Source organism: Heteronotia binoei, chromosome 2, assembly GCF_032191835.1.
Source record: "Heteronotia binoei isolate CCM8104 ecotype False Entrance Well chromosome 2, APGP_CSIRO_Hbin_v1, whole genome shotgun sequence".
NCBI lineage: Eukaryota > Metazoa > Chordata > Lepidosauria > Squamata > Gekkonidae > Heteronotia > Heteronotia binoei.
The window spans coordinates 45,155,832-45,179,096 of record NC_083224.1 but is presented as its reverse complement, the minus strand read 5'-3'; the positions used below and the strand labels follow the sequence as shown (position 1 = coordinate 45,179,096).

The window sequence follows — 23,265 nt, the reverse complement described above, 5'->3', positions numbered from 1 at the left end:
TCATTGCATTTGTAAATTCTTGTGAAAACTGTGTTTCCTCTTTAAACTTAAGTAGTGTATAGGCCTTCAGATAGTTCCTTTGAAGGGTTTCTAATTACCAGTGCTTGTATAATTTAAACCATTTGCAGTCTCATCCATTTCAATATATGCTGTTCATATACTGTAGGGGGAAAAAAGGTTGATGCCACTAATGTACTTTTCTGAATAATTTTTATTTTGTCCTGGATGTGGACAATTGGACGTGACCTGGCAAATGTATCTTTAGTGAAACTTTGTCTACTAAGGAACTCTTCACTATTATATAAATATATATATGGTCAAATTGAAAACTATGCTTCAGCTTTGGCACAATCACTTCTTAAATGAATGTTTAAGTACCTAATCAGTCATCACCTCTTGAGGAGATGTTCTTTATCCAGTTGTATACTCAAGATGATCTTGAGCCAATGAACACAGTCTAGACTGTCCCCCACCCCCACTGAACTGTGTTTCTCCCAGGTCAATCTGTAAATATACTTGTGGCTCATATTATATACAGTGCATTTTTATTATTACTATTGTTAAGAGAAGTTGAATGCCTAGAACTTGTATAAAATATGGGCAGTTTGCATAATTTCTCTCGTTTTGCATCATTTATTCTGCATTGACTAGCTATAGTGCAGTGCAGGGAACTGAAGCCCCTTCAACTTTGCGACTGCTAGAAATTTTGTTCTGCCTTCCCTCTGCTGCTAATTAAATGCTTTCAGGTGTATCTTTGGGAATCACAAAGGCTAGAAACCTACATTTTTAAAAAGCTGAGGTTGTTGAGAAGCTGGACTTTCCCTAATACTATGTGTTCAAGCAGTTTTTCTCTGTCTCTCCTTCCACCTTGCAGCACACTCATATGAAACAACTCGTATTGCACATTTATAGACTATGCATAAGTAGTCAATGGAAAAGACAGACCCCTTAAGGGAATAGGGAGATGCTTGGAGCAGAAAGAACAGTACCCAGTGTTTTAATTTGGTTCTGTAACTATAGCAACAGTTTCTGATATTTTGCAGAGTTACAGTATATCTAGAAATATGGTACTGTGATGCCTGGTCATTCCTTTAAGTACACTTGTTGTGCATCAGAATGTAGCTGATTATATTCCCTGTGCCAGTGCCTCACAATGCAAAGTGTAGGATAGGCAAATCTATAATAATAACTTCCCTATCATGGTGGCCAAATGGAGCTCTTCCATAGGCTTATAGGTGCATTCCATGCACTTGACAAATAAATGGCCCATCACAGCTCACTAAGCATCTCTGGCCTCCCATTGGCTGACTCTCCTGTCCCTGCCTACTGCAGGGCTGGGAATATTGAACAAACCACCAAAACAGTCTTACCTCAGAGATGGACACATCTATGATGCTTCTCTGTGTCCTCTCTGTCAACCGGCCTCAGAAAGGGCTGTTGCTCTACTATGCTCTACTATGGCATCACAAAAGATGTTGTGGCCACTGCTGGCAACAAACCACTGCTGCCCCATCAGCGCCCACACAGATGGTCTTCCAGCACATGCAGCCTTTGAAGGCCGCAGAAAAGCCAGGGAGCCACCACTACCATAATGTGACTCAGTGGCAAGGCCTGGCCCTGTCAGGAGCATGGCCCTGTCAGGAGCATTTCTTCAGAGGCCATGCTTGCTGCCATTCCAGTCACTCTCTCTCCTTAGCCTTTTCCCTAGCCAGAGGCTGTTGCTAGGCAACTAACTTCTGTCAGTAAAGGGAGAGGCATCAGGTGAATAGAATGGCATACAGTCCACCCTCCAAAGCAGTTTTTTTTCTCCAGGATGAGGAGAGAAATCTATTGTCTGGAGTTCAGTTGTGATCCCAGGAGATCATCAAATTCCACTTGGAGGTTGGCTACGCTAGGCCTGGCAACACCCTCTGGGTGACTTGATGCCACCGGACTTGCATGACTTAACGATGCCTGGCTGCTTGCTCCTGTTCAGCAGCAGCCCCCCAGGACAGCCAGTGTGGCTTAGTAGTTCCAAATGCCAGATTGGAAAATTCCTGGAGATTTGAGGGGTGGAGCCTGGAGAGGGTGGGTTTGAAGAGGGTGGGACCTCAGACAGGTTCAGTGTCATAGATTCCACACTTCAAGCCAGCCTTTTCCTCCTGGGAAACCACTGTTACCAATTTCCAGGTGAAGGCTGGAGATCACTCAGAATTACAACTGCTTCCGAGATGGCAGAGTTCAGAGATGTATGTGTGTGTGGGGGGGGGGAGTGAATGCCTTCACTTGGGTGGGTGAGAAGACAGCAAGGGTGGGGAGAGCATTTGCCCAGAGTCTCTTTCTAGAGCCTGTTGTATTTTTCCTCACATTGGGCCTCATTTTTAGGTTTAAATATTTCACTAGATCAGTTAAAATGTCTTAAATGTGTTTTAGGCTTTCAGTCCCCCAAAGGCAGACATTAGACTCCTTGTTCTTTTATTTATTTAAGGTGTTTATACCTTGCTTTTCCATCAGTAAGGACCCACAGACTTGAATAAAGGCATAAAACAATATCATAAAAGTCGTGGCAAAGGAAAGGAACAACATTAGTTCTAGGGATAAAACACCCAATTTAGCATACAACAAAGCTGTGGTTTTGTTTTGATATTTGCTTCTGAACACCAACTCTTTAAGAAGTACATAGGTTTAAGTACTTGCAACAATTCCAGGAAGGTAGCTGGATCAACAAAAACGATCTCATCATTTCTATCTCATCAGTTCTATATGTTTATGCCTGTGTGAAAAGATGGCTGCAAATGTGGCCTAACTGTGTACAGCTTGGCAGCTTCTCTTTGAAGCTTTGTGCTCAGCTTCTTTGTTTTACAAGGAGAGGAAGTCTAAACATGGTTGGAAGCTGCCAAGTGGATACAAAGAAAGAGACCCTAAAGGCAAGAAAGAAACATTTGCTTGGTTATGTCATACTTGACTAGCTTTCCTGCTTAATTAATCTCCTAAACAAGAAGTTACAATTTAGCTCTAAGTAGAGATCTCATCAGTGGAGAGTCACACTTGCCTAAGCCTTTTATACTGAAGTCTCCTCAAAATAAATACCCTCTTATGGAATAGCACTGCCTCACTCTACACTTAGAGTAAAGGGCTTTTTGCTCCGCCCCCCCCCCTCAGAACACTTATCTTCAAACTACTTGGCTTCCTGTGAGTCAAATCAAAAAGCTTTTATGAAAACAATGTATCTCTCTAAGGGAGAGGGGAAAGACAGGGAAAGCTCACTTTAAAACTCTTCACTGCAACAAGAATATAGTCTACCAAGTGTTATATGCTCTTCTGCACAGAATTATTGATGGAAAGAGCCTTTCAGAATGCTGTACTGAATCAGATAAGGATTTGGGGTCTCCCCCCCGCCCCAATAAGTGCAATGGACGTAAAAAGTGTTTGAGTGCTTATGTGGTTTAAATGTTCAGTTCAGCTGAGTCACGTCTTATATACTCTATTAAACAGGAATTCTAGAGATGTCACCAAATAACATCTATCAGTTAGTCAAGATTCCTAGTTTTCCACTTTTCTAGGTTACAGTTCCCTTTTCAGTATTTTCAATTCTTTTTCTGATAATTTAAAGTTTCATCAAACATTATCCCTCAAGATCACAAGCTCAAAATATTTTTCTTAGAGTTACTCCTTCCAGGAGATAGAATATATGATCACCATAACCCTTAAATAAGTCATCAGAATATATTATCCATAGTAAAGTTACGTCAGAAATAGCATATAGTAAATTACCAGAATGTCTTATTTGAACACAGATGACAAAATGATTTCCCCCACCCCCCCCCACCCCCCAAAAATTTTTTAGAGTCACATAAACATTGCGGTAAGACAGCCCAGTAATTTCAGTAATGCTTGTCCAGGACTATAATGGCAGAATGAAGAAAGCAGATGTAAAAAGTCTAAGTTTTTTCCCCTACTGCGGTAGGAGACCATTCTTCTGATCTGCTGTGAACTGGATTCTTCCTCCTGAAGAGTCTCTGTAATAAGAGACTATATATCCAAAGATGTGACCCCATGTTTTGCCTAACTGTAGCAGCTTTCATCACAGTTGAAGTGTAAGATCAGAGACCTGCCTGGATTATTCTAAAAATGCGTGTTGAACAAAGCAAAACAGATTTTCCTGAAATGAACAGAGTACATAGGTTTATCCTGGTTCTTAAAAACTTATGCTTTCAATTGACATTTATCCCAAGGAATCCCTTGACCTTCCCCTAAATCCTATAGTTGTCCAGTAATAACTCATAGTATCTTATTGAGAACCAGCAGGATCCAACTCTGTGGACCAGCAGGATCCAACTCATGCTCATCAGTGTGTGCATGCACACAGACATACCCTGCTGATTCTCTCAAGTAACTGCTTAAATATGGTGCTCAACCAAAATATGTTTGAACAGTTCTCATCTGAGATGCTGAAGTTTCAAGATGTACAACATCTACAACATCTAAATTCATCAACTATCTATATAAAAATTCCAAGGAGTTGTAATAGCACCTCCCCCTGCCAAAAAACCCCACAACACCTTCCATGTCACCTAGGCCAGAGTACAATAGATCCAGTGTGTGGTTTATAGAGTGTGTTGAACCAGCAACTTACTGAATTGTCCCACAGTTACCATTGTGTCCATACATGCTTTAGCTGCAGCTGCATAGGACTTGCTGGCCATCAAAGACAACAAGGCTGAAGGAACCTTGATACCAGGGCTGGCCCTGCTACTAGGCAAACTAGGCAATTGCCTAGGGTGCTGGCCTTCTGGGGGCACCAATTTGTGTCTCCCCCCAATGACTTAGTGATGTTATCAGTAGGGGGGGCACCAGAAATTAGCCTTGCGTAGGGTGCCGGTCTAGGGCTGGCCCTGCTTGATAGAAGGACCTAGAAGAAGAAGAAGAAGATATTGGATTTATATCCCGCCCTCCACTCTGAAGAGTCTCAGAGCGGCTCACAATCTCCTTTACCTTCCTCCCCCACAACAGACACCCTGTGAGGTGGGTGGGGCTGGAGAGGGCTCTCACAGCTGCTGCCCTTTCAAGGACAACCTCTGCCAGAGCTATGGCTGACCCAAGGCCATGCTAACAGGTGCAAGTGGAGGAGTGGGGAATCAAACCCGGTTCTCCCAGATAAGAGTCCACACACTTAACCACGACACCAAACTGGCTCTCCTAGATTGGTTCAGCCATTGAATCTCCTGGACATATGTTTGAAAAAAAATGGCTTTATTGCTGCTGCAAGAAAGAGAGCAAGAGATCATGATTATCTTAATTTTTAAAAAACAACAACAACAACCTGGTGCTTGTAACATTGGGCAATGAAGGACAATGAAGGAAGAGGGAAGACAAATTTGCTATGCTAAAATATTCCAGAACCACAGTGGTGTGAAGGGAGAATCTGTGTAATGCATCTGCTGTCCTTCTGGAAGTACTTTCTGTTTCTGCTTTCCCCATGTGGTTGTAGAATAAGTGTCTGGTGACAGGTGCATGCCTTCCAACATTTGCTGGCTTTTTCAGTTGTGAAATGACACATGCTCTCTTGATCTCTAGGCAATTGAGCCAAGAAGACATTGTCTTAAAATTGGCTTCCTTGGAACTGGAGTCTAGCCATTGCAGGCAAACAGAAACAGTGGTGGCTCTGAAACACAAGCTGTAATCCCATCTCAGCCCAGAATTGGGGTTGATTCATATGGTTTTTATATGGATTCAGTCCCATGGTCTTCCACCAGCACAAGCAGAAGGGGGAAGAAAAGCTGACAGGATGAGGCTAATATTCCTAATCATTTTGCCTTCAGCTGAGAAAAAGGAGAAGCAACTGCATACACCACCACCTCCGGGCTACCGGTGATAAGGAGCAGCAGTTTGCTTGCTCTAGAAGTAGCTGCTGTTCCCTAATAGACAAGTGGCCACTCCCAGAATAAAGCAAGCCTTTGTTGCTTATCAAAAAGATAAACGTGGAGAGCAATAATGACACTCCTCAGATCAGGGCAAAGCTCATGCACTCTGTTGGTGAAATAGACTGTGATCCTTTCCCAAAGATTCCAGAACAAGAAGAGGGATGTCTGAATCTGCTTTAAGAGCATTTAGTAGGGCAATCAAGAAACCACTCCCATGGCCTTTTCTACATTGGTTGCAGTGCTATGCATATGGTCAACCTTCATAATTGACTCCTTGCCTAAGTTCAGAAATGGCACAAAAACTATGGTTTAATTAAACTAACAATGACAAGAGAAATTGTTTGAACACAGCCCTCTCCAGTTATTGTTGTTGAGTTAGGGACCATCAAACCAGGGTTTTTTACCGGGATCTGGTTTCATACATTGTCTGAATGAAGACATTTTGGCTTAATCCTGATTTGTTCTCTAGTGGTCCTCCTGGACTACAGAAAGAAGGCAATGAATTGGCAAGGCAAAGCCAATTTTGAGCGCGTTAAGCATGTATTTTCTCTACATTTAAATGGACTAGCATAAAATATCATGTTAGTTGATCTTCATAACAAGTTGGCATCAATGCAAACATTTTTATGGGCTAGTACCACACCAAATATTGCTTGTCTTAAGTATTGGTAACCAAACAGTGTGGCTTTAAAAGGCATGTTTCTTTCACTTGTAGTTATTAGAGGTTTTGCTAGTCAGTGTAATGTTCCTTTTTCACAGGAGACATGTCCCATTAATCAGAGCAATTTTTTGTTCTTTTCTGCTGTCTTGCAAAATTAAATCTCTCAGAAGCATTTTTCCCTCTGCTGAGGTTTGTTTGTGGTGACATTTCATGTGTGTGTGTTCTCTAAATAGATTTTCGTCACTAAGCGGGTACTTTACATCTCTGCCTTTTTAGATGTCAATCTTTATACCTGTGGGGTGCATGAATTTGTTTCTGAAGTAGCAGAACAGATACCTGAGGTGCTGCAGGTGACAGGAATTCATGTCAGTTGTGTTAACAGCCCCACGGTTAAGGAAGCAAATAACATGTAAAATCAGAAGAGGTTTTTCTATAGGAAAAATGTGGCAAACCCAAACACACTGAGCCTAAGAATGGTTGTATTCCTGCAAGTCAAACTTGTTCAGGAAATGTGGTACAGTTGCCTTCTGTATCTTCCAGGATACTCTTCCATATTCCCCCCAGGAGCCTTTCCTCCCTAATATGCTGCAGGATAATTAACTATTTAGTTTTTGTGCCATATCTTTTGTGTCCATCTTTCCTCTTTCTGTAGCATTGGTATTAATTGGGGACCAATAAAATGTGCATGTGTCTTGATAAATAGGCTGGGATAGGAAGGAAGAAGTACATTGTCCTTCTGCAGAGCTAGTAGCAGATGGTACATAGCCATTCTTAAGTCAGCATCTGTTTGCTTCATGACAGGCACTAGCAAAAATCATACATGGTAACTAGACAGAAGATTTTGCAAATTAACATTTTCAGCACCACCTGCACTGAGAAAACAAAAAGATTATCTGTCTTTTCAACCATCCTTTTGGGTTTTATTTCCAAAAATGAATGTCATGACTTCAATCAAATGCTATAGGTTGAACAGAACTACATGCTTGTTCTCGCAAGGACAGTTTTTCTTGGACTAGGCTCCAGGGTCCCCAGGGATCTCTAAGGGTACTTCAGGGAGTCCTCAAGGGGTTTTTTGCAATTATAATGGTTGCATCCCACTCATGCCACCTGTTTAACATAAAAAGCTGGTCCCTATCAATTTTCTAGGCATGAGAGCAGGACCTTTTTTCCTTGGGGGAAGGGGATGGAACTGGTTTCTCCCGCTATTGAAAGATAGGAGCTCCTGGAGCTGTCCCCATCCATGACCCTTAATTTTCTGTATCGCCTTGGAACCCTGCCTAGCCAGAAAATGTGCTAACTGGTTGTCTGTACCAGTAGCTTACTGCTGTGTATTCCAGTTAATTGAGAGGCCCCAAGGAGTCCTAATACAATTGCCATAGTTACTTTAGGTATAAAATTGAACTGGTTTCACTCTGTTTTTCCAAAGCAATGGGATTTCACTGTACAGGTAGAGAAATGCTACTGTGCATCCATACGCAAAAATAACTGGTGGCAGTTTTCAATCAGTAACAGTGTAGTTTTGTGTGATGCCAGTCTTTTTCTGTGAGCAACTCTTTCAGGCCCCTTCTCACTCTCCTTCAAGTGGCCTCTGGCTAGAAGTTACTAACTTCTAAGGAAGTTTCTTGCTGCGTGTGATGAGATTGATTAGAACTTGGATCAGGGTCTTCTGAACTGTGCCCCTCTGCTAGAATCAATAAAAGCATTTTACATAAATTTGCTTTTACAGTGTAGTTGGCATGGTTCTTACTGGATTTGTTTTTATAACATCAGGGGATGGAAGCCTCTATGAGGTATGCACAGCTTGCCTTAGATTGTGAAAAGGGCTTATCTAGCATGTGGTGGGTGCCAGTGAGGGAAGAAGGAAAGGTATGAGGGGGAGGTGCTCTTAAAATGTTGAATTAAAATGGAGGTCCATGGATTGGTCCAGTTTGAGAACTGCTACTCTACATATTTTATAATCCAGTGCAACGTAATTTCCTCCTACTGCTTGCTAAATATAATGATTGCTCCTTCTTGACACATATGTGTCTTAATAGTAGCAGCTACTTTATACAGGATCACAACATTTCATGATTTAAAGTGCTATTTTATACAGAGGTACCGTACTCTAAGGCTACTGAAATCAGTGGATTTAGACTGGCATAACACAGCATAGCATGGCACATCACTTGTGTGTTTCGTAGTTCATTGTTTTTCTCATGGCTGTTTTTTTGACCAGTTGGCGAATTCTCAACCTTGTCTTATATTTTTAGATTTTATCAAATAATATTATTGTGTGTGGCATTTATACAAATGTATCTCCTATCTAAAAGGCAGGGGTGAAATAAAAAAGAAATATTTTTAGCTGATTGTTGTTGACGTTTATTAGGTGTTAGAATAATACATTTGCTATGTCTCTTATAAGTGAATTTGTTTTCCTTTTTGAGGTAGATTTTGATCAATACATCTCATTTAAAAAGTCATGGTAATTAAGATACAAGAGATTTAAAGGCCTGTGACTGAGCCAAAACTAATTACAGTCATAAGCGCATGCCCCAGTGGGGGGTTTGCGGAGACTTAGTAAACAGTTCAGGAATTGGTCTGAGTTTCATATATTAGAATATTTTAAAATTAGCAGTCAGCTGTCGATTCTTCTTCTGATGTTTTTTAACATTAGTAAAGTGTGGTTAATGTTGGAATTCTGTTTAGTTTGGCACAATGAACATCTGGAAAGTCCCAGTGAGCCTCATAAGCCAATTGCTACATGTGATGTCTGTTGCTGTCACCCATTGAACAATTTTGTTTGGGCCCCTCTTTGTGAGAAACCTTAGGGCACAAGTATTTTAAATAAATACATTTTAAAAATTAGCTCTGCCACTAAAAGCCTCAGCTAACATATGTAGTTTTGCAGATCTGCCTATCTTATGCAAGTACCTGAGGGGCTCTTCATACATGCTTTTCTTTATTCTGACCTTCTCTGATGGTTTTATAGAAAACCTAAGAGAACAAAGAGAGACTTTTTAGCAGCTAATCTTGCATACGTCTGCCTCAAAGCCGGTTTATGAACTGTGGTCATTCAGAGTATTTCAGGGCTCTCCAAGCAGCTTTCAAAATGAGAGTGACACAATTCTAACTTCACAAGGTCAGAATGATGGATTGGGGACATAGTATTCTTATCTCACTACAGAGGCTAATTTTCTGCCCCAAGCATTTCCCCTCTGCTCTTAATCAAGCTGATTACAATATGCATTGTACCTTTGAATCCTGAGTTTCATCTTTATAACATTCCTCCCACCTTCTATTTGGGAATATACGTAAAGCCTCAGAGGTCTCCATTCCTACTCATATCTGACAAAGGGAGCTTTGACTCTCAGAAGCTGATTCCCCCCTCCCCCCAAATCTTATTGGTTTCTAAGTTGTTACTGAACTTGGATGTAACCTTATAGATATTTTTAAGTATTTATTCAGCTGAAAGCAGATTAGACAATCTGCTTCGATTACTGATACAGCTGGTCTACATACAAGCCGATATTATTCGGCTTTTATGTGGGCCAGCTACATTGCCAAGTCATGCCACAGCAGTGCAACTTGGAGAAGGCATTCATTCTCTTCACATGTTGCTGAGATGGTGTGACTCAGCAAGTGAAAGGAAGGCATTAAAAAAGGTGGAATAAAATTGAGTTTCCCATTTGTTTACCTGAATCCCAGTATTTTACCAATATTGAAATTCAGGAATATCAGGAAATATTGATATTTTTCATGCCCAGTAGACCCAAATAGGAGAAAGCTGATTTTTTTTGTGTGTGGACATCCCTAATTATAACCTTGCAAGTCCATTGACCAGTGGATTTAGAGGGATGTAACTTTCCTTAGAATTACCTCATGTGTTTTATTTGTCATTCATGTTAGACATACTGTTTGGGAAGAATTACAACCAAATCCTAAGCAGAGTTACAACCAAAGTCCATTGAAATCAGTATGCTTAGCAGGGTGTGACTCTCTTTATCAACAAAGTACAAGAACGTTGGCTGCTTGTCTGTTCACAGCAAATTTTCTTCCTTTAAATTTATTTCTCTTACTTTGGAATGGTGAAAGTTTACATAATACATTATTTCCTCCCAACAGTTTCCCTTGGATACTGTTTAGGCAGACTTTTATTGAGATGTACCTAAGGGACTTGTCTTATCACAACTTCAAAAGTACATTCTAAAATACACCATCCATCAGTTTTGAATGCCACCTCACAAAAACGTATTTTTAATTACTACTGTTTTCCACTTGAGAGCTGGCAACCCCAATTTCTGGAGGCAACTGTTTGGATTCTAAGTTTATTGGATGAATCTCTCTTCCCTTTCACTGAAGCTGCCTAGCCCCCCCTTCCCCAGCTTCTGCCAAGATGTGCTGGAGAAGGGTCTGAGGGCATTAGGGATGGATTCAGTGCACAGGGGCTACAGTGTTAGGGGGAAATTAGCAGAAATTGTAATGAATGGAGCAAGAGTTTGGGGAGAGGCAGTTTCTGTGAATTTCTATCCAGGCAGCAGCAGCCCATTAATTATTCCACTGGCCATGCTGGCTGGGGCTGATGGGAGTTGTAGGCAAAAAACATCTGGAGAGCTACCGTTGGCCACTCCTGCATTATTCAATTCTGCTCCCGAGGGTTTTCTGTTCTGTTCTGTTCAGAATTCATGGGTTGCAACTTAGTGGCTCTTTCATTAGGGCAAGTTTTGAGTGGCTAAGGTGGAGCAGGGTTTATTTTAGTACTATAAATACTCTACATACCGCACACTCTACCTACCTACCTCTTCATCCTCCATCCATCCATCCATCCATCCATCCATCCATCCATCCATCCATCCATCCATCCATCCATCCATCGTTGAGGGTTCATAAATATCCCATAGATGGGGGTCTAAATATGTAAGGGCCTATATCCAAATTATGTTACAAATTCTTATCAGGTTCTCACAGTTTCTTGCGAGCATGGCATTTATCGTTTTACATATAGTTTCTCATTCAGCTTCATTGTATTGCCTCTTTGGCAAAAGGGATCAAGAATCCACATACTGCTTTTTGCAGTCAGATAGATTGACATTGCAGCCCTTTAAGTTTTTGGGGGTTTTTTTTTAGAATCCTGCCATAATAAATGGAAAGGCAACAGCAAGTGGCAAGGATGAAAATGGAGTTCAGACTACTGTGACTTTCCGAGTCAGTGAGGACAAAAAGGGTCAGGAGGATGATGAAGTTAGGAAATCTAATGAATGTAACACTAGCAGTCTGCTGTTGACTTCTCACATTCAGTATTTGTGTTCTCTGTGTTCTGCTCCCTTTATCTTGTGCATGGATATAATGTAATATTCTGCATGTGACACTGGAAGGTCAATAAATACTAGTGTAGCTGGTCATGGTTTAAGCTACCATGGAATAGTTAATTATGAAAATACTTCTCTTTAACTCCCATCTCCCAGTTAGTGAGATGTCATGATATAAGGGAATTTTTTAACCAGCTTTAAGAAATGCTTCTTCTCCTTCCCCTCACAAATGACACAGGCCACTCATATGAGAGAGAGGGAGAGAGAGGCAAGGCTTGGCCAAAATCATCTCTGTTACAAGGATTATTAATGCCAGAAACACACTGAAGGTGGATAATGTACAAAGGATGAAATAGAGGGACTCATTAATTGCTGGATTTGCTAATGATTGAGTTGAGTAAATAAAAGCACATCCCTTTTGCGTGTACCTCTCTTTTTAATAAGTTATTTAATACATGTACAAGTCATAAAGAGGAGACATTGTCTTATAAATACATGGAGTTTCTTTCAGTTGGTCTCCAGTATGAAAATGATCTACTAACAGTTTCAACTAAGGGGTCATTATCCTAAGCAAATTTAGCTAAGAAGTAAAGCCTCAGAAGCACTGTGCTATGGCTGATCAGTTCCAAATGATGATGCTGGGGTCAGATGCTTAATTTCAGCATGAAATCACTTGGAGAAGCCATCTCTCTCAAAGAGAAATGTCATCAGTATATTGCTAACATTCAGTTTTGCTTCTCCTTTACTCCTGAATTGGTAGGTGTCCTGAGCAAATGCTTGGATTTGGTAATAGGTCAGGTGAAGGCCAATAAACAAAGCTCAGTCTGGATAAGACTGGGTTGCTGTTGGTTAGCAGTATGGCAGGCAGTGATTATGAGGATTAAACCTCTTATAGATGGGCTTCACTCAATCTAAAAAAGCAGGTTCACAGCATGAGGGTGTTACTGGATCCTAATCTAGGAGTTCAGGTCTTGCCTCTCTCATGGAGCAGCTTTTAGCCAGCTCCATGAGAGAGGCAAGACCTGAACCTCCACAGTTTGCCAACTGTGGCCATTTCTTGGGAACCAGGATTTTGCTACAGTTACCCATGTACAGTTTTTAAAGAGTGTTCAGAGGCTTTGTTTTTTTCCAAAACACAGCAGCCAAGATTACTTGCTTTTATGTGTTATGGACACCCTATTGCTAGATTTATTAATTCATTCATTTCATTTATTTATTTAATTTATATCCTGCCATACCTCACAAATTGACACAACATCATAAAAATACAATAAATAAATAATGCATTGTCTACAAGGTCAGTTCTGGATCCAATTCAAATCCTGATCATTTCCTTCTAATAATTTGTTTTGGGTACAGAGCTTTTGAACATAAGAACATAAGAGAAGCCATGTTGGATCAGGCCAATGGCCCATCCAGTCCAACACTCTGTGTCACACAGTGGCCAAATTTTTTTTTTATACACACACACTGGCTAATAGCCACTGATGGACCTCTGCTCCATATTTTTATCTAAACCCCTCTTGAAGGTGGCCATGCTTGTGGCTGCCACCACCTCCTGTGGCAGTGAATTCCACATGTTAATCACCCTTTGGGTGAAGAAGTACTTCCTTTTATCCGTTTTAACCTGTCTGCTCAGCAATTTCATCGAATGCCCACGAGTTCTTGTATTGTGAGAAAGGGAGAAAAGAACCTCTTTCTCTACTTTCTCCATCCCATGCATCCCATGAACTCTCCTCTCCCACAGAAGCCTGCCCATCAGTTAAGATCCACATTAAAATGGCCTGCCCAGCGTGCCTTTATATCCAGGTAAAATAGTCAGCTCAGGCTAGCCCAGTCTCATCAGATCATGGAAGCTAAGCAGGGTCAATTCTGGTTAATATTTGAGTAGCAGCAGGGCTTTTTTGTAGAAAAAGCCCAGCAGGAACTCGATTGCATATTAGAACACACACCCTGACATCACCATTATTTCACACAGGGCTTTTTGTAGAAAAAACTGAGCAGGCGCTCATTTGCATGTTAGGCCACACCCCCTGATGCTGAGCCAGCCGGAACTGCGTTCCCGTGCATTCATGTTCAAAAAAAGCCCTGGATGGCAGACTTCCAAAGACGTGGAGGCTGGCAATGGCAAACCACCTCTGAATGTCTCTTGCTTTGAAAACCTTATGGGGTCACCATAATTCAGTTTAGACTTGACAGCAAATGGAAAAAAAAGATGGTTAAGGTGTGTTACTTTGAATATAGTAATTTGTATGCCTGGTGTGAAGATTATTTGATTTTTAGATCTTTTGACCTTATTTTCCTGGTTCCTCAGTTGATATGGTTATTGTTTTTGTTGTATGCTGCTTGCTCTTTGGTTTGATCCTGTGATCCTCTGTGTCTGTTTCATATAAGTGCTTCGACTACAGACTTTTTTCTCTGGTCTCTGATCTCTGGTTGCTGGTCTGAATAACTATTTCCCTTGTGGATTTGGATGCACTTTTGAGTTAACAGGTTTAACAAATGTGTCTGTTAATTGGCAGCCTCCTGTGGACTGTGCTGATGAGCTTGAGGTGAAAAATGGTTTAAATACATAAAATAGCAGCAATGTGTGTTAAATATTGTCCATTTATAATTAAAATGCATCTAGAAGGAATCTTAGAAGCGTGGATTTTTGTTGGTGTTACTGATTAGCTACTGTGTTCCCTTGTCTCAAAAAAAATCACAAGCAGACAATGATTCCGTTTGATTTTAGTTCTGTATTAATGCAGTTACCACAGTGAACTAAGTCTTGAAGCGTCATTCCACTTGGCCACAGATGCCAGCTGTATCCCAGCTATCACTTCTCTGAACTGACTCTTGTCTCTTACAGTGAGCACAAAGATTCCTCGGAGAAAAAACACAAAGAGAAGGAGAAAACCAAACACAAAGATGGCAGTTCAGAAAAGCACGACAAACACAAAGACAAACACAAAGACAGAGATAAGGAGAAACGAAAGGAAGAAAAGGTACAGGATGGTGGTTGGGACATGACTGTGTTGGACTGTACTTTGTTGTGCATGAAGATCCGAGAGCGGCTTCAGGTTGTAAAATTTGGAGCTGTTACCTGCTAGTCCACTCCAATGTCTGAGTCCAACAGAAATGCCTTGGGTCAAACATGCAGATGAGTTGCAGCATCAGGCCATTTTAGATGATATAATGATGCAACTGTTTGAATGGATATCATAAATTTGTAAAGTAGACTAGTTCCCATGCAAGGTATAGTTCTCTAGGCTCCTGGGTGCTCTGCACCTTGCACCAACATATGCACACACGTGTACCTTCTTAGCCAGCCTGACAGAACATGAGCAGACATAATTGATGGTTTTGTATGTCCCTATTTGTTCTTGTCTGGGCAAAATGGATAACCACACTGGTTTGTTGTTAATGATGTAACACCTTGAACACGAGGGACTGGCTTGGTATAATTGATAATTTAGTAAGAATTCATAAAGAAGTAGTCAGAAATGCACTTAGATCTTCTTCGTGGTCTCTGTGCATCACACTTGTGGGAGTAGGCGCCTGCGCCGATCTCGATCGGTAAACTTCAAAGCTGTGGATTTCCGCGGGTCCGACCCAGCGCGCATGCCCAGGCGCCCTACTGCGCATGCCCACCGGGACGGCCGCGGACATCCCGCCAGTTCTCTTCTGACCGCCGCGCTGATCGGTTGATCTCTCTGCCACGGTCGGTGAACTTTATCCTTTTTCGGATTTTTCTAGTTAGCTGTATATAGTTAGTATAGTAGTTTAGATAGTTTAGATAGCGTAGTTTTCCTTTATTTCTATCGAGAGAGCGGGCTTCCTTTCGTTTCCCGCCCTTCGGGGTAGGGACACCCCCCCCTCTCTCTCTTCGTCTTCCCGCTTTCCTCCCTCGTATGAAAAGGAGGTGGGGATTTTTTCGCCGCTGTTCCAAGTGTGGGAGCAAGATTGCCCCACCAGATGGCCATTCGCTTTGTTTGCTGTGCTTAGGGGAACGGCACAGGCCTGATTCCTGCCCGCACTGTGCAAAATTTTCGAAACAGACGCGCAAGAACAGAGCGGCTCGACTTGCAGCGGCCCTGATGGAGCGAGCGCTTTCCCCGCGAGCGGACCAGACTGAATCCGGGCCCAGCCAGATGGATCAGTCGTCATCGACCCCGGTCGATGCCGAGCGGCCCATCGTTACCGACCAACCCCAGAAGCGATCCGGTTGGGTAGCCGCTTCGGAGTCCTCGGTGCCGACAAAGAGGCCTAAGGAGGACAAAGGGATGCCTTCGGAGAAAAAGAAGCTTAAGAAGTCAAAGCGATCGGAGTCTCAGTCCTCTCCAGCATCCCCGGTCGATCCGACCGCGCCGATAGTTCCGCCGCTGAAGCTCTTCGCGTCGCCGGTCAAGCGCCCGAGCTTTCAGCTGGCATCGATGCCGACTCAGCTTATCTCCGATTCGGAGTCGGAGATCGAATCGGCCCAACGCATCGGTACCGGGAATAGTCCAATCGACGGATCGGTCTCTCAGCCCCGGGGTTCTCCTGCTCGACACCGATCTCCCCGTCGGGACAGCTCTCCTGCTCGACACCGATCTCCCCGTCGGGATAGCTCTCCTGCTCGGCACCGATCTCCCCGTCGGGACCGATCGTCCAGCAGCCGTTCCCCTCGCCGTAGAGATGACGATCCCTCACCACAACGTCAGCTGACCAAGGTCCCCTGGGACCAGAGACAGTGGCAGTACCTGTACGGGGCTTACCCCATGCAACACCCCTTTCCGTGGCTCCAACAACCACAGAAGGACTGGGACCAAGCCTCTGAGACTTCGTATCGATCTCGAATGTCTCATAGGACGCAACGTAACGAGCCGTCGGCCTCAGTATCGAAGCCCCCTGAACTCGACAGGCCAGTCCAGAAGGAACCTAAGCGTTCTCCACCAGCCAAGGAGTCTACACCAGTTCTCCAGGAGCCTCCTTCCCGGCATCGATCTGAACCCTTCGACTCCCCCGAGCCATCTTCCAGATCAGTGGAGGACTCATCGGGAACCTCTGATGCTGAAGCCTCGCCGCCTGCAAAGACTTCGGAGGAGCAGCCGATATCTCCGTCTGAAGACCTTAAATCTTATGGAGATCTTATAAGGAGAATGGCCCAGACCCTCTCCCTCACCACTGTTCAGCCTCAACCTACAGTGACGGACACGGTTTTTGATATAGTGCAGCAGGACACTTCGACAGCGATTGCCTTGCCGCTCACGAACGTCATGCTGCAGACAGCCAAGGCTTCCTGGGACAAACCCTCCTCCACACCTGTCTCCTCTCGCAGGCTGGATCATATGTATAGGATCCAGGAAGCGTCAGCGGAATTCCTTTACGTCCACCCTAGACCCAATTCGGTGGTCGTATCGTCGTCCTCCAAGGCGCGAAAGACGCACTCCACCCCGCCAGATAAAGAGGGCAGGAAATTGGACGCTATGGGGAGAAGATTATACTCTGCCGGCTCCCTGGGGGTTAAAATAGCCAACTACGCTGCATGCTATGGCCGTTACCAATACGCCCTCTGGGACCAAGTCTCCACCATCATGGGATCCCTTCCTGAGCAGAGCCGTAACGCATTACGGAAGTTGCAGAAGGAGGGTATGGTTCTGGCAAAGCAGCAGCTAAACTCTGCCAGACACTCAGGAGACACGTGCGCAAAAGCCCTCACATCGGCTATCTCCCTGCGCAGACATGCATGGCTGAGATCCACGGCACTTCAACCCGACACACAGGCGTACGTCGAGGATCTTCCCTTTGACAGAGCGGGACTGTTCAGCTCCACGACGGACTCGGTTCTCCAGGAGCTGGATAAAAGTATCAAAACATCCAGAAACCTGGGGGTGTCCGGGCAGCGCCCTCCACCCAAGCGTCAGTGGCCTAAAACTTGGCAAAAGAAGCCATACTCCAAGTCACCCGACAGACAGTGGCGCTCTAAATCGGCCTCTTTCACTCGACCTTCTTTCCAGTCGAAGCATAAGTACTCCCCATCCTCCACCCAACCTGCCCGCCAGAAGGGCGCGAAGCAGGGCAAGCAGGGCCTTTGACTTTCCTCCCGTTGTTTCCGGCCCACAGGACTTGGACTCTATCCGTCTTGCCAAATTTTTCCCTGCCTGGTCCCGTGTCACCTCGGACCGGTGGGTCTTGTCAATAATCAAACTGGGTTACTGCATAGAATTTTGCCGCCGCCCGTATACCCCGAGGTTTGTCTCTACAGCTCCTTCTCTGACCCTCTGCGAGGAGGTCAGGTTGCTCTGTCAGAAGCATGCCATCCAGAAGGTTCCCAGGGACCAGAAAGGTCAGGGGTTCTACTCCCGCTACTTTGCGGTCCCCAAGCGGGATGGGGGCCTCCGACCGATCATGGACCTGCGGGCCCTGAACGCCTTCATAAGGTGCGACAAGTTCCGAATGACATCCTTGCCGTACATCCTTCCCCTCCTGAGCGACGGAGACTGGATGGCGACTCTCGATCTGAAAGACGCATACTTCCACATCTCCATCCACCCTCGGCATCGGAAGTATCTTCGCTTCACGGTCGGAGACGACCATTTCCAGTACCGAGCCCTACCATTCGGCCTTTGTACAGCTCCAAGGGTTTTCACCAAGACCATGGTGGTCCTTGCCGCTCACCTAAGGCTTCAAGGTGTGACACTTTTTCCATACATCGACGACTGGCTCCTGGTGGCAGTGTCGAGGGAGCAGTTGCTGCGACACATCACTATCACCCTGGCCTTGGTGGACGAATTGGGGCTCCAGATAAATTTAAAGAAGTCTTATCTAACGCCTTCTCAGAAGGTGCAATTCATCGGGGCGATCCTGGATACGCGCGTGTGCAGGGCGTTCCTCCCCTCAGACAGGGCGGACGCCATAGTGAAGCTGGTGTCCTCCCTCCATCTGAATCCGACTGTTCCAGCGCGGACACTCCAACGACTTCTGGGACTTATGGCGGCGACGACCTCTGTCCTTACGTTCGCGAGGCTTCGGATGAGGCCCCTACAGCTCTGGTTCCTGCGGAGCTTCAGGTGCAACGTGGAACACCCTTCCCGGTTGCTTACGGTCCCGACAGAGATCCTGTCGTCCCTGTCCTGGTGGGGCTCGAAGAGTCGCCTGACGGGAGGGGCTCCCTTTCACAAGCCGGAGCCGACTCGCACCCTCACCACAGATGCCTCCCTGTGGGGTTGGGGTGCCCACATGGGGGGTATGTGTGTGGGGGACCGCTGGCCGGGCCACCACGCCAGTCAACACATAAACTTCCTCGAGTTGCTGGCCATATTTCACGCCCTTCGCTCCTTTCTACCGCTCCTGGAGGGCAGGTCAGTAGCAGTGATGACGGACAATACCACTGAGATGGCTTACATCAATCGGCAGGGGGGCACAGTGTCCCAGAGGCTCTGTCAGCTGGCCCTCCGGGTCTGGGAGCTGTGCATCTCTCGGGGAGTGTTTCTGCGGGCAACCCACCTCCCAGGAGATATGAACTCACAGGCGGACTTTTTGAGTCGGGGCGGAGCTCTACTGCACGAGTGGGAGCTCAATTGGGAGTTCCTGCGCCCAGTCTTCCGCCTTTGGGGGACTCCGGAGCTGGATGTTTTCGCTACCAGGCAAAACGCAAAATGCGACCTGTTCTGCTGCAGGGGAGGTGCGGACCCCTTAGCGCTGGGGGACGGGCTCCTGGTGCCATGGAGGCATCACATAATCTACCTGTTTCCTCCTATACCGCTCCTCACCAAGGTCGTTCAGAAGATCCTGAGGGAACGCCCGAGAGGAATTCTGGTGACACCGTGGTGGCCCCGGCAGTCCTGGTTCCCTGTGGTCCTTCGTCTGTCGGGGGGGAAGTACCGTCGTTTTCCTCAAGTGCGGGATCTCCTGCTCTCTCATCAAGGGCAGGTCCTGCATCACGATATTCCTCATCTGCGCCTAACGGCCTGGCATCTGGACCCAGATTCTCAGACAGGACCCAGTTCGTCATCATGAACTGCAGGAAATCTTCCACGAGACGATCGTATGCGGCCAAATGGGCTAAGTTTGCCGAGTTTGCTGCAGACCGTTCCGCGGTGCCCGATAGGGCGGACTTATCATTGATACTAGACTTTCTAGTCTCGCTGTTGGAAGGTGGCTTGGCGCCCTCCTCGGTAAGGGTCTACCTAGCCGCAATCTCCGCAGAACACAGGCCGATAGACGGCCATTCACCTTTCACACACCCGGACACTAAACGTTTTCTTAAGGGCATGGCAAGGCTGTACCCTACGGTTAGGGCCCCCGCGCCTGCCTGGGACCTTCCCCTGGTCCTCAAAGCATTGACGGGGAAACCGTTCGAGCTGATGGCGACGTGCTCGTCCCACCTCCTGGCGTGGAAGACGGCCTTCCTTGTGGCAATCACTTCGGCAAGGCGGGTCGGGGAACTGGCAGCACTCAGATGCGACTCCCCCTACTTGGTGTTCTCAGCTGAAGGGGCCACGTTACGTCCAGACGTCACCTTCCTCCCCAAGGTGGTGTCTTCGTTTCATCTCAATTCTGATATTCACTTGCCAGTCTACTTTCCCTCTCCAGCCAATGACTCTGAGCGGGTGTTACACGCCCTTGATGTTAAGAGGGCGCTCTCCTTTTACCTGCATCGCACTGCCCCTTCTAGGAAAGATGTCAGGTTGTTCGTGTCCTATGCGGAGCCCTCTCTAGGGCAGCGCATTTCGTCCCAGCGTCTGTCCAAGTGGATTACAGGGACAATTCGCTTGTGTTACCTTCTCCGGAAGCAGCCTCTTCCAGGTCCGCTCCGTGCCCACTCGACAAGAGCAGTAGCTACCTCTGAGGCTTTCATGAAGGGAGTTCCCCTGCAGGACATCTGTAGGGCGGCCACGTGGTCCTCGGCGCACACCTTCGTGACGCACTACGCCCTGGACCTGCGGCGCAGACAAGCTTCCTCGGTGGGCCGTGCAGTGTTGCAGTCTGTTTCAGTGTGATGGACCGGCAGACCCTCCACCAGGTAGGCTTGAGCTTGCTAATCTCCCACAAGTGTGATGCACAGAGACCACGAAGAAGATAAACAGGTTTCCTACCTGTAACTGATGATCTTCGAGTGGTCATCTGTGCAGTCACACTACCCGCCCACCTTCCCCGCTGCAGCCGGTCCCGCCGTGGGGCTGACGCGGCGGCCAGAAGGAACTGGCGGGATGTCCGCGGCCGTCCCGGTGGGCATGCGCAGTAGGGCGCCTGGGCATGCGCGCTGGGTCGGACCCGCGGAAATCCACAGCTTTGAAGTTTACCGATCGAGATCGGCGCAGGCGCCTACTCCCACAAGTGTGACTGCACAGATGACCACTCGAAGATCATCAGTTACAGGTAGGAAACCTGTTTTTCTGGTGCAGTGTCATTTGTTGCTTGAATTTGGATACACAAAGAAGATCATCCAGGCCTTTTTATGACACACTGACCAACTATCATTTCTGTCTTTCAGAGTAAATCATCTTCTGGTGAAGTAAAAATAAAGAAGGAAAAGGAAAATGGCTTTTCCAGGTACGCAGTTGGGAGTTTTGTGTGAAAATGGATTGATTTGATTATTAGGCATGACTTGTTCCAAAAGGAATTGAATTTCTCCCCTTGCAAATCCTGAAAGTTGCAAGGACCTCTTCTTTGTAAATGATGGCTTGTATGTTCACTTGCCTGGAAAGATAAAGAAAGCCAGTGTATTATAGTAGATATTAACTTCTAAAATCTCCTCCAAGTATCAAATAGTATAAAGTTGGGGTGGCATTAACGATTATTATATTGCCATTGTTCCATAGTGAAGAAAGGACTGTGTATCCGATCTTATTTGTAAAGGATAATTTCTGGTATATGCAGCTTGCTTGGAGAAACGTGAGTGAAAGGGAAAAGTCTGACTAATTAAACTGGGTCTGGTATATTAATATGCAGGCTGTTCTCCGATTTCCAAACTTTAAGACTATGTTCAGACCTCCAGACCTCCATGGATCCTTAATTTGGTCAAGGAAAGTTGGACCCCCTCTCTAGGCATCTGTTGGAACTGCAGTCTGAATAATGCAAAACTCTTTTCTTACAAAGTCCTGCAGTAGCTGTGTATATCATACGCTTGTGGTGAAATGGCCATTAGGTTTGTCTTGCCTGCCCTTATGTGAACTGTCTCCAGTGGCCTCTTGGGTTATAAGACTTGATGCTGAAGCACAGTCAGTTATAAAATCACAGATTCTGAAGCTTCTTACCTGAGAGATACTATGTCTAGTGTTTTGAGGTATTGGCATTCTTCCATCCTCCAGGGGATTCCTGTCTGGTTCTTCATTCTGGGATGGAAGGTGGCAAGAAGTAACCTGTTTTGCTGCCGTGTTCCCACTGGCTCATGCATTGCCAACAGATTTGATCATAGCAAGGTGTTTGCAAGATAGGGGGTACTATAGCACAAGATGGCTTCACAGCTTGTAGTGTCTTGGGTTTTGTAGGACTGCTGTACATTTGTGCTCGCTGCAGCTTCATGTACATTCTGTGGAACACCATAATGCAAATTAATTGCAGGATTTCAGACTTTGGAGAGACTTTGATGGGAAACCCAAGATTAGCAAATTAGCTTTCAGTGGCTGAAGTTGTAGCCCTGTGAGTGGCTCTATAAAGCAGCATCCAACAAAACGGCTCTTTGTAACAGCATGTATCTGTTCTCTGTAACTTTCAGAAACATGTGTGCCTTTGCTATTGAGGCATTTCAGCTGTTCGAATCATAACGCCATCCTATGCTGCCTCATCAGCATAATTGCTAACCAAGTTTGTATTATGAAGGCTTGTGTGGTTTAGAAATCTGAGATTATTTGTAACTGGCAGTACCAAAGGAGTTTACTAAAGTAAATCTAGGGAAGATGGAAGCACCACCTCTTAAATTATTTTGGACTTGCTGCTCTGGATAAGTTCTCTTGAGACTGCTGAATGTAACAAGGGGGTTTTTTAGTTCATTTTGTCAAATAATAAAAATAGGTGTATAATAGTAACTTTTTATATACCTATTGATTTGTGCTTGTATTTCATGCACACTGGCACACACATAAAAATTGCTGCAGGAAGGCAGGTGGCATTATATTTCCCATTGGTCTGAAATGACGTGAATGGAAAGGGACACGTCAACCCGGACATCACAGGTAAGAAGAATGAGAAGGTCCCAGCCCAAGTTGAAGTGGAGGTTTGGGATAGGGCCTACAGCTAGAAGCTTCAGATTTTTCATGATTTTTAACAAAACACTTGTTCTCTGTATCTCTCCTTAGTCCACCACGTATTAAGGAAGAAATAGATGATGGCTTCTATGCTTCTCCCAAAGAAGTTTACAAGCCTCTAAAGAGACACCGAGAGGATGATGAGTGAGTAGCACTGGGGGGGAAATGGACCTTGTAGAAAACTTTAATCTCATTCCGTA

At 45.1% G+C, this 23,265-nt stretch overlaps 1 protein-coding gene across 2 annotated transcripts in view; it reads left to right on the top strand.

Annotated features, from left to right (window-relative positions):
- TOP1 (DNA topoisomerase I) overlaps window positions 1–23,265 on the top strand; it is a 107,536-nt gene that overhangs the window by 45,326 nt on the left and 38,945 nt on the right. For both annotated transcript variants that reach the window (XM_060230920.1, XM_060230919.1), the window contains exons 4-6: window positions 14,704–14,839; window positions 21,313–21,371; window positions 23,117–23,209. In XM_060230920.1, the coding sequence (XP_060086903.1) occupies window positions 14,704–14,839; window positions 21,313–21,371; window positions 23,117–23,209 (288 nt within the window). The remainder of the gene's footprint in view (window positions 1–14,703; window positions 14,840–21,312; window positions 21,372–23,116; window positions 23,210–23,265) is intronic.